Below are 11,319 nucleotides of genomic sequence, written 5' to 3'. Positions count from 1 at the left end.
CAACATTACAGTTATGAAGTAGCAACGAAAATAATTTTATGGTTGGGTCACAACATGAGGAACTGTATTTAAAGGGCCAGAAGGTTGAGAACCACTGCCCTAACCCCTCCTGCCTGGTGTGTTCCGAGGGGAATACTTGGGTCCTTTCCCCGCGCGGTTGAACGTGTTTCCCCCCAGGAGGCCTTCCTGGAGGACTTGAACAGCATCGTCAGTCTGGGGGACGTGCCTGACATATTCGAAAAGGAGGAGCTGGACTCGCTCGCCCTGCGGATCCGGTCTCTGGCCGAAAGGACCGGCTACGTTGACAACAGGCAGGCCGTCCTGTCCTTCTTCCAGAAGGTACCGCCGCGCGCCGGCTGCCCCAGCGCCGTGGGAGGTGGGCGCAGGCCGCATTCGTTGTTCCTGTGTGTGATGTTCACCTTGGGGGACTTCCTTGAGTTCTTTCAGGGAGTTTTCAGAGCTGACGGGACTGCCAGCCCTCCACACGGGCACACAGGGCTCTGAGCCTGGGCCTCCCTGTCATTGGCTGGAAAAAGAACAGCTGCTGAAACCGGTTTGGCTCAGTGGATAGAGCGTCGGTCTGCGGACTGAAGGATCCCGGGTTCGATTCCGGTCAAGGGCATGTACCTGGGTTGTGGGCACATCCCCAGTGGGAGCTGTGCAGGAGGCAGCTGGTTGATGTTTCTCTCTCATCGATGTTTCTAACTCTCTCTCTCTCTCTCTCCCTTCCTCTCTGTAAAAAATCAATAAAAATATATTTTTTAAAAAAAAGAATAGCTGGAGGTAATGACAAATGCGATCCCATGATGATTTCTTTTTGTTCCTTTTTTTTTTTTAAAGAGAGAGAGAGAGATTGGTTGCCTCCCACACATGCACTGACCAAGGGCAGGGCGTGAACCTGCGACCCAGGTACAATCCCTTCACTGGACTCGAACCTGCAGCCCTCCGACGCGCAGGCAGGCGCTCTGACCATTGGGCACACTGGCCAGGGCCCCACTGTGATCTCTTACGCTGAGATTCCTTCCCAGCCGAGGAGGCTTGCATCTCGGTCACGTTGGCAACAAGTGTGGACAGGCAAGAAACTGAGAATGTTTTCGTCTCTTTGAAAGAAGCCTAACGTTGACCAGGAGGCCGTGGGCACGGCAGGAAGCTGGCCAGGAGAAGCGGGTGGTGGTCGGCAGGAACTCGGCAGGCGGGTGGCCCTGAAAGGATCAGTCTGAAGCGAGGTGTGACCAACGACTGAGGCTTTCTGACCGATGGCCGGTGACTGACCGGTGGCTTGGTGAACAGGTCGACGTGGCTGCCCAAACCCCAAAGTGTCCGCTGTGGAAGCCTGAACACGGGCCAGCTTATTTCTGGTGCCCGTGTCTAGCTCTCATGGAGTCATTTGAAGACTGAACTGGGCACCCCTCCATTCCTCACCGGGTGCTTTGTGCTCGGTCACAAGAAGAAGATGTAAAAGATTCCAGAAGCAGCATCCACCATCGAGAGAGAACGTCATCTGAACGGCTGCTTCGATTGAGTTGTGGGTTTTTTGTTTAAATATATTTTTATTGATTTCAGAGAGGAAGGGAGAGGGAGAGAGAGAAGTAGAAACATCCGTGATGAGAGAGAATCATGGATTGGCTGCCTCCTGCACGCCTCACACTGGGGATCAAGCCCACAACCAGGGTATGTGCCCTTGACCGGGAATTGAACCCTGACCCCCTGGTTCTTTCTCATCATTAATGTTTCTCTCTCTCTCTCCCCCGCCCTCTCCCTGCCTCTCTGAAATCAATAAAAACATTTTTTAAAAAACACACAGAAGAGCTCTATGGGAATTGCCATTTCCTTTGGAAGGGCACTGGTCATGGCAGGCGCGCCGCGCACAGTGGGTCAGGCACACTGCACACAGTGGGTCAGGCGCTCCGCGCACAGTGGGTCAGGCGCGCCGCGCACAGTGGGTCAGGCACTCCGCTCACAGTGGGTCAGTCTTGACTCACTAAGGAAAGAATTGACACGGGTTTTAAGTGGCATGTTCAATGCGATATATTTTTTTCAAAGCAATGGATTACATTCTAACAGCTTATATTTCCATTATGTTTCAGAGAATACGTAAAAGTTTGCATATTTTTATGATCGTGAGTCCCACGGGACCTAATTTCCGCCAAAACTGCCGCGTCTATGCCTCTATGATTAGCTCCTGCACCATCGACTGGTACGAGAAGTGGCCAGAAGAGGCGCTCCTGGTTGTAGCCAACTCTTTCTTGAGAAAAAATGTGGATTTAGAGAACAGAGAGGTAAATACAACTTCTTTAAAAAAAAAAAAAACTAATACAAGGGAAGCTTTCCGTTTACTAACAGGATCTGAGAGTATCAGATTTCTGAACAGCTCTGAACCCCAGGCGAACAGAAATGGGCAGCTCTCGGAAAAATGAGAAAACAAGTCAAGTGTTTGTCTGGACCCTCGGTCCATTTCCTGTCTCATTTGCCCCCAAATTCACCTTATTTCAAAGATGCTCAGATTCCTCGTCGCCTGGGTCCCCTCACTCTTCTGCCCTCAGGGTGAACAGCAGGTGTTCCTGCCAAGCCGACCAATGGGGACTCTTTCTCTCCTGCATTTTGCGTTTCGCTGACCAGACTCTCCGCTCAGGACGCTGCAGCCTCTGTGTTTTCCTACTAAACTTCTCTGGCTCGGCTGCAGCCGCAAAACTCCAAAGCAGTGAGAGCCCAAGCCACACACACACACACGCACACACACACACACGCGCACACGCACAATCAGCTCCGAGTTTATGAGCAACAGGTAAATGAGACTCTTTTGAGAGTGACTCCCCGGAAGATCCCATGGGGTACAGACAAAGGAAGTTGTGGGTGCCCAGAGCCTGAAGCTCGGTGGGACCTCGGAAGGGGCCCGCAGCCTTACCTGTCCATGTGTTCGAGGCAGGGAAAGGCCAAGGACACGAGGGACGGGTGGAACCCGGAAGAAAACGCAGCTGGCTTTAACGCAGTGGTTCTCAACCTTCCTCATGCCGCGGCCCTTTAATACCGTTCCTCATGTTGTGGTGACGCCCAATTTCATTGTTACAAATTGAACATCATGAAAGCATAGTGATTCACTACAAAAACAATATGTGATTGTATATGTGTTTTCCGATGGTCTTAGGCGACCCCTGTGAAAGGGTCGTTCGACCCCCAAAGGGGTCGCGACCCGCAGGTTGAGAACCGCTGCTTTAACGTGGCCAGGTGGTTGGTTGGCGAGACTTGGCGGCCGGGAGATGGGCAGTTACGACTCGGTTACATCTAAGTGACAATTCCCTCCAGAGCTCAGCCGTGGGGACTCGGTTTCCATTCTTGTTCCCCTCAGCTACGTATCTGTATGTCCTGTGAACCCCTACGTTCTTACAGGTTTGTTTTACTCAAGGGAACTGACTGTCCTGCTATGGATGATCTACCTGAAGGCAGATGAGAGCAGAAGAAAGCACCATAAACATGGACCTGGACCACAGGTCCCTGACTCCGTGGGTGGCTGGAGCAGGAACGCGGGCTCAGCCCAGTGAATGGAGTCTGGCGTGTCACCGATCATTGGCCATAGCGCTGCCTCTTTCACTCTCATACCATCCCAGCTATTAAAACTCATATATTTGTGGTCCCACCCATTCGGGGCCTTTTTCTACATCCCCACATCTCAAAACTGATATACTATTTCAAGTTACAGAGTTCAATCTCCTCTTTTTTTATGTATATTTGAATTGCTTTCTCTTAATTCTTAAAAAAAATATTTTTTTTTCAGAACTTAACGGAAAAACTTGCCCCAACGTGTGTCCAAATCCACCAAAGTGTAAAAGACTTGAGCACAAAATTCTTCCAAAAAACCGGGAGGCGCTATTACGTGACCCCCCGAAGCTACCTGCGATTCATGGACACATTTGCACACATTTTGCGGTCACGCGAGAAAGAATTGCAAACCAAGAGGTGAGACTCGGAGACCAAATCAGAAAACATGTTTATTTTTTCTGTTTATGTTTCAATAGACGTTGCGTCGGCGCTTTTATTTGTAAACACCAACCTAAGACCCGCCCGTGCGACCCCGACTGCGGTTTTCGATCCGAATCTCATTAAACCTCCGTATCGGTTTGGGGAGAGCTGGTGTCTTCCCCGCGGTGCCTTCCGGCCATGACCACGGTGTATCTTGCTTTGCTGATGTTTTGTCATAAACGACCCCTCCCCATCCCTTCCCTCCTTCAGGGATCGTTTCTACATGGGCCTGTCCAAGATCCTGGAGGCCAGGGCTCTGGTTACGGACATGCAGGAGGAGCTCCTGATTGTCACCCCTCAGATAGAACAGAAAACAAAGGTGAGTTCCATTGGAAATCTCGTTGTCAAGCTCTGATAGTTTAGCACAGAGCAGCCTTGCAAAAGCTCACTTTCTGGTTTGGACACCACGCAGCTGTGTGCTCTCTCTGAGTCCCAATTTCCTTCTCTGTCAAGGGAGGGGAACAGTAACAACAGTGATAGCAAAATATTAATGTCATTATCCTATTTAATAAAAGCCTAATATGCTAAGTGTCCGACTGTTCGTTGGACCAGTTGCTATAACACACACTGACCACCAGGGGGCAGACTCTCCAACCGGTAGACTTGCTAGGGGCTGGCTGATCGGGACTGGGTGAGACAGGCCAGACACGCCCTGGAGCCCTCCCGCGGTCCCTCCCCGGCCACGATTGTGCACTGTGGGGTCCCTCGGCCTGGCCTGTGCCCTCTTGCAATCTGGGAGCCCTCAGGGGGATGTCGGAGAGCAGTTTTGGCCTGATCCCCGCAGGTCAGGCTGAGGGACCCCGCTGGTGCACGAATCCATGCACCGGGCCTCTAGTATTTTCATATTGAAATGTGATGATCAGTATCGAACTAATGGTAAAAACCTCAGGTAGGAAAATTCCCTAGTTATTCGTCATCTGAAATGTTCTGTGGTCCCGGGCAAGCTGCCCAGTATTCTAAAGTCGTTACGTGTCATTGTTCCTTACGTGCGTTGTATGAAATGATGTTTAGCGTAGTCATCTTGGTTAGGCTATTAAACAAAGATATTCCAAGGTGATGTTGATCAATTTTTACAGTAACGAAATGGGCTATTTGAATTTCTCTTTTTTTAAAAAAAAAATCTCTCAAAATTCATGCTAAGAAGATTTATTTGGTTCATTAGGAAAAAGAAAGCTTAATGGAAAAACTACAGAAGGATTCCCAGGTAGTTGAGAAAGTCCAGATGCTTGTTAAACAGGACGAAGAAATCATGGCGGAAGAAGTCAGGATTGTGGAAGAGCACGCTCAGGTAAAATTAAAACCATAACCAACAGATCACTGGGAGGTTTGCAAAATTATTCCCTAACGCCCCCATTTAAAGGTCGGCTAACTGCTCTTCAGTATACACTGAGTGGCCAGGTTATGATGACCACCCCATCAGTACTTCATTGACTCTTCCAAAAATACTGAATATTGAGAACTTCCTACGCAAATACTCTCAAGGTTTTATTATTATTATTAATTTGCATAACTAATTCACTTCATTGTACTGATGGGGTGGTCATCATAATCTGGCCACTCGGTGTATATAGTGTCCCAACTCTGGGTACTTTTAATATTTATCCCAACAAACGTTTACTGAGTAGCTACCACATGTGGGACGCGATGAGTGAAATAGGGAGCAGAGGCCCTAACTGGTTTGGCTCAGTGGATAGAGCGTCGGCCTGCCGACTGAAGGGTCCCAGGTTCGATTCCAGTCAAGGGCATGTACCTGGGTTGCGGGCACATCCCCAGTGGGGGGTGTGCAGGAGGCAGCTGATGGATGTTTCTCTCTCATCAATGTTTCTAACTCTCTACCCCTCTCCCTTCCTCTCTGTGAAAAATCAATAAAATATATATATATATTTAAAAATGCCACATGAGGGTCCCAGGGAGGTACCGGAACCTCTGCTAGGCCCCCCTCTTCCCCCCGTGAAGGGGGTATGTGGACCCATACATCAATGTGTGCAGCTTAACTTGAGTCTTTCATTTACTTAGGCCTAAGGAAGAGCGATGTAGAGGAATCAAGGGGTTGTGTTAATGGGTTTTCCCCAGACCACAGGGCTAATCTGGCTTCAGTGGCCAATCCAGGTTTTGTAGGACCTGAAGCTTATACAATTTTGAGGCCACATTTTTTTGAATTTTTAAAATATGTTTTTATTGATCTTTTAAAGAGAAAGGAAGGGGGAGGGAGAGAGAGAGAGAAATCAATGAGAGAGAGAAACGTCGATCTGCTGCCTCCTGCACGCCCCCCCCCCCCACCGGGGGTTGAGCCAGCAACCCAGGCATGTGGCCTGGCCAGGAATCGAACCCACAACCTCTTGGTGCATGGGAAGACGCTCAACCAACTGAGCCACACCAGCCGGGCTGAGGCCATATTTTTTAAAGTAATACAAAATTACTAGTTCACAGTTAGACATGGAAGTGAATATTTCGAATAAGTAAAGAAACCGAATAATCTACAAAATTTTAAAAGCTAACCATTTTTACAAATATCACACAATCTAGAAAAATAACAAGATTGTTCAATAATTCACTGCCTTAAACACCCCCACAATACCTTTTTCCTGCATTTTTTCCACTGCATACTCTGACTGCTTTTTCATATGGAAATGATTTTGTAATTTCATTTCCGATAGAAATTTTGGTATAGTCGATCAAAACGCGTTTTTCATATGGATAGTTTTCTTAGAAAAGTTTATTTCAGCTTCATCACTTATTGTTGATAATGTCATGAACATTTTTATCAGTATTGCTGTCAACTTTGCTATAAGCAGCAGTGGCATTTCAAGATTTCTTATCTAGCAATTAATCTTAAATACTCTTTGCATTCGTTAACCCGTTTTCCATCAATATCTTCATTATAGGTGTGTTTTCTGATTTTCATATTTTAATTAATGTCAATATTTCTTGCAAACTCAGCCGGGACCCTGAATTTTTCCAGTGTGATCATAGGATGCATTCTTCATTTTGACACACAATCGCTTTTGTTTAACAGCCCTCAAATTTTTGTCTTATTTGTAAATAACAGTTAAAATGATAAAAAACCTTTCACATATCTATATAAGGAATGAAATTTTTCACTTATATTATTGAGGCATTGAAAACATCTTGATTATTACCTAAAACCCCAGGGATTTTAAAGAACTGTTTTTTGCACAACTCCCATCAAAAAGGGGAAAATTCAACCTGGCCTGTGTGGCCCCGTGGTTGGGCATTGACCTGTGAACCAGGAGGTCACAGTTCGATTCCCGGTCTGGGCACATGCCCGGGTTGCGGGCTCGATCCCCAGTGTGAGGCGTGCAGGAGGCAGCCGATCCATGATTCTCATCACTGATGTTTCTGTCTCTCTCTCCCTCACCCTTCCTCTCTGAAATCAGTGACAATATTTTTTAAAAAGGGGAAATGTATGTGCTGTGTTATCAGACGTCCTCAGGAAGGAGTGAGCTTCCCTTGTGTGTGGCTACCAGTGGAAGTCTGACCGTGTGCTGACAGTTGTCTACATCTAACAAACGGAAGGATCCTCCACAGCCCAACTCTGCGTCCAGGCATCGTAACCCCTGCTTCTCCTCCGCAGCCTGGAGCTGAGCGCTGTAGCACACGTTCCTCTTATAGCATGCCCTCTGGCCCCGCGCCTGAATGCCACACGCCAGGAAAGGTGGAAGTTTCTGGAATTATGCCTAGGCATCGTTGTCCTATTTGAGATAGGTTTACACTTGTTTGTATGGAAAATAGCTAATCCTATATAATAAAAGCATAATATGCAAATTGACCGTATGGTGGAATGACCAGTCGCTATGACGTGCACTGACCACCAGGGGGCAGGCGCTCAATGTAGGAGTGAGGGGTCCCGGACTGCGGTGAGGGCGCAGGCCAGGCTGAGGGCCGCCCACCCCCAGTGCATGCATCTCATGCGCCAGGCCTCTAGTAGATAATAGCACAACTGCATACCCATTCATATGTATCTGGGGGCTTCTGCCTTCTTGCAGACAACTGCCAATGAACTGAAAGGCGTCATGCCGGCTCTGGAAAAGGCCACCCTCGCTCTCAATGCCCTGGATAAAGCCGATATCTCTGAGTTGAGGTGAGTCATGTACCTCTTTCTTTTGAGTTGAAAAAGTTCCGAATAAAGCAATAGACACCTGGCAAAAGTCACTAAGTCCACATTCCGTGTTTAGATGGCCCTTTTTACCCATCTTGGAGTTGTTTTCTTCAATTTTATATTACATGTGATATCTACCGTGCCTAATCCATGTTACGATGCCATCGACGGTAAGGCATGTCAGGATTGTATGCTGCCGGGGTGCGCCCTTGGTTATAAACCCACCCGCAGTCTCAGAGACGTAGAAACGTGCGTCCTGGAGTTGGTGAGATGCTGTCTTGCCGAGACCGGGCAGAGAAGCCCCAGGGCCTGTGGACGTGCCTGACCTGCGGTTCCACAAACCAGAGGGCCCTGTGCTGCTCCTTCCGCCAGGTTAGCGGTGGGATCTGTGGGGGTGCAGCCCTGCACATCGGTGCTGCACTTCCGGCCCTTGCCACCGGGTGGCGCAATGGGGAGCACTTCCCCTTGTGCCCTTCCCAGGTGTGAAAGGCAGCAAAAGAGACATTCCTAAGAAAATACAAACAGCACCCTAGCTGGTCTGGCCCAGTGGATAGAGCATCAGCCTGTGGACTGAAGGATCCCGGGTTCGATTCCGGTCAAGGGCGCTGCCCGGGTTGTGGGCTCGATGGCCAGTAGGGGGCATGCAGGTCATAGGTTGCCTCTCAACTACTGAGCCACCGCCAGCCGGGCAAGACACCCAAATTTTTAAAAACACGCAAATAATGTAAAAATAAAGCTATGTATCGGCCATTCTCCCTATCGAAAACGCTTGTTAAAAAAAATCTGTACGTGTTGTCTTCTGAGTGACTTTCCTCGTGAAGCTGACGAGCGTCTCGCCGTCTGTTGCAGAGTCTACACGCGCCCCCCTAACCTGGTCCTGACCGTCATGAATGCCGTCTGCATCCTCCTGCAGAAGAAACCTACTTGGGCGACGGCCAAGCTACTGCTCTCGGAGACCGGCTTCCTGAAGAAACTGGTTCAGATCGACAAGGACCGGTTACCCGATAAGGTAAAGAGCTGCTCGCCGGCGACTGCATCCGGGGCACGTTTGCATTTACAAACCAAGGGAGTCAAACAGAAGCGTAAAAATCAGAATTCTGGCCGAAACCGGTGTGGCTCAGTGGATAGAGCGTCGGCCTGCGGACTGAAAGGTCCCAGGTTCGATTCCGGTCAGGGGCATGTACCTGGGTTGCGGGCACATCCCCAGTAGGAGGTGTGCAGGAGGCAGCTGATCGATGTTTCTCTCTCATCGATGTTTCTAACTCTCTATCTCTCTCCCTTCCTCTCTGTAAAAAATCAATAAAATATATTTTTAAAAAAATAGAATTTTGGCCCAGCTGGTGTAGCACCGAGGTTGAGCGTTGACCTACGAACCAGGAGGTCACATGCATAGGTTGCGGGCTCGATCCCCAGTGAGTGGGGGTGGTCGGGCGGGTAGAGGGGTGAAGGAGGCAGCTCATCAATGATTCTCTTTTGCCCAAATCTAGCAGTCACCCAGGTCGTTTGGGGGTTCCTTTCAGAGGTCATTGTTCCACAGGTAGCTGTGGATTTGGTGTCTCTGGGGGAGGAGGGGAGTCGGGGATCTGGCTGCGCCACCGTCCTGAACCTGGTCCCGGAGAGCTATTGTTACCGTGCGTCAAAGGGTTGTGTACAACACGGCCGGCTGGCACTGTTCTGAGCACTTGCCAGTGCGGACGTGTGTGGGAGGAGATGGGGGCAGATGGGAGCACAGAAAAAAAATCAGAGAAAGTAAGGTCGTCTGGACACCTCGTGAAGAGTTTTTCTGGAGCAGATCTAATTCAGAGACTTGCCCGGCTGGTGTGGCTCAGTGGTTGAGAAGCAGCCTAAGAGTCAGGAGGTCACGGTTCAATTCCCGGGCAGGGCACAGGCCCGGGTTGTGGGCTCGATCCCCAGTGTTGGGGGTTGCCGGAGGTAGTCGATCAGTGATGCTCTCTCATCCTTGATGTTTCTCTCTCCCTTTCCCTCTCCCTTCCTCTCTAATAAATCAATAGAAATATATTTAACAGAAGATAAGACTGTGGCTTCACTGTAGGATGTAAGAAGGATGATAGCAGGGCTAGAGCCCTGAGCAAGCAGTGGGGTGAGGGCAGCATAGAGTGGGGCCCTGCTGGACAGGTGAGACTCGCAGGAAGAGGAAAGGGGGGAGCAGGGTAGGCAGCGAGTTACAAGGCCCTGGACCCTGCCTGGCACTGTATGTAGATGGACGCACAGGAGAGCCAGATGCCACTGGTGTGGCCACGATCCAGGTCGCGTGTGGCCACCAGAAGCCGAAAGAGGCAAGAAGCGGATTCCTCTCTAAAGTCCCCAGAAGGACGTCCAGAAGGTTGTCTGGAAGGACATCCGGTCTAATTAGCATATTACGCTTTTATTGTGATAGATAGGAGCCCCAATAATAAACCGAGGGCAGGCCGCCTGCATCCCTCAGCTGAGTGGTTCTGTCCGGCTTTGGGGTGCGGGGGGTGGCAGGAGGAGGAATCTGAGATTTCCTCCTGACCACGGCCCCCAGAAGTAGAGGAGAAATACTGCGGGGCTGTCTCCACCGTGGGCTGTGCCGTTTCCACGCAGCGGATCTATAGCAGTGGTCAGCAAACTGCGGCTCGCGAGCCACATGCGGCTCTTTGGCCCGTTGAGTGTGACTCTTCCACAAAATTAGCACTGTACGTGCGCACCCGCACGTGATATTTTGTGGAAGAGCCACACTCAAGGGGGCGCCCTTGAGTGTGGCCACGAAGTTTCAATCGCACCGTCCGTGCGCGCCCGTACGTGGTATTTTGTGGAAGAGCCACACTCAAGGGGCCAAAGAGCCGCATGTGGCTCGCGAGCCGCAGTTTGCCGACCACTGGTCTATAGGCGTGTGGCACAGCTAAGTGAGAGGGTGACCTCATGAGCCCCAGGGTGCCCTGGGCCATGCCCCCCCCGTTGGCCGGCAGGACCTCTGAGCAGGTGTGTCCAGCCCACTCCCCTCTTGGGGTCCCCAGCCCCTCACCCCTGAGGCCCACAGGAAGCAGACCTCAGACCTCCGCGCACTCCAACTTGTGCGAAGCCAGAGAAAGTTAACGAGTTCTATTTTTACTTTTAAACGGAGCTCCTCTTTTAAAAACTGTAGCAAAGGTCCTGTAGCAGTAACAGCAGCGACAAGATGTCTGCACTGGGGGCTTCCC

General features: G+C 50.0%; 1 protein-coding gene across 1 annotated transcript in view; it reads left to right on the top strand.

Moving 5' to 3' along the window:
- The window catches only part of DNAH14 (dynein, axonemal, heavy chain 14), a 157,968-nt gene that overhangs the window by 94,316 nt on the left and 52,333 nt on the right, over window positions 1-11,319 (top strand). Inside the window, exons 48-54 of the mRNA XM_015562337.1 lie at window positions 178-339; window positions 2,088-2,279; window positions 3,773-3,954; window positions 4,228-4,336; window positions 5,180-5,305; window positions 8,025-8,119; window positions 8,987-9,146. Coding sequence (XP_015417823.1) covers window positions 178-339; window positions 2,088-2,279; window positions 3,773-3,954; window positions 4,228-4,336; window positions 5,180-5,305; window positions 8,025-8,119; window positions 8,987-9,146 — 1,026 coding nt within the window. The remainder of the gene's footprint in view (window positions 1-177; window positions 340-2,087; window positions 2,280-3,772; window positions 3,955-4,227; window positions 4,337-5,179; window positions 5,306-8,024; window positions 8,120-8,986; window positions 9,147-11,319) is intronic.

Source organism: Myotis davidii, unplaced genomic scaffold (genome assembly GCF_000327345.1).
Source record: "Myotis davidii unplaced genomic scaffold, ASM32734v1 scaffold174, whole genome shotgun sequence".
Classification (NCBI taxonomy): Eukaryota; Metazoa; Chordata; class Mammalia; order Chiroptera; family Vespertilionidae; genus Myotis; species Myotis davidii.
Note: the sequence above shows the minus strand (reverse complement) of the source record. Positions and strands in the feature narration are given on the sequence as shown.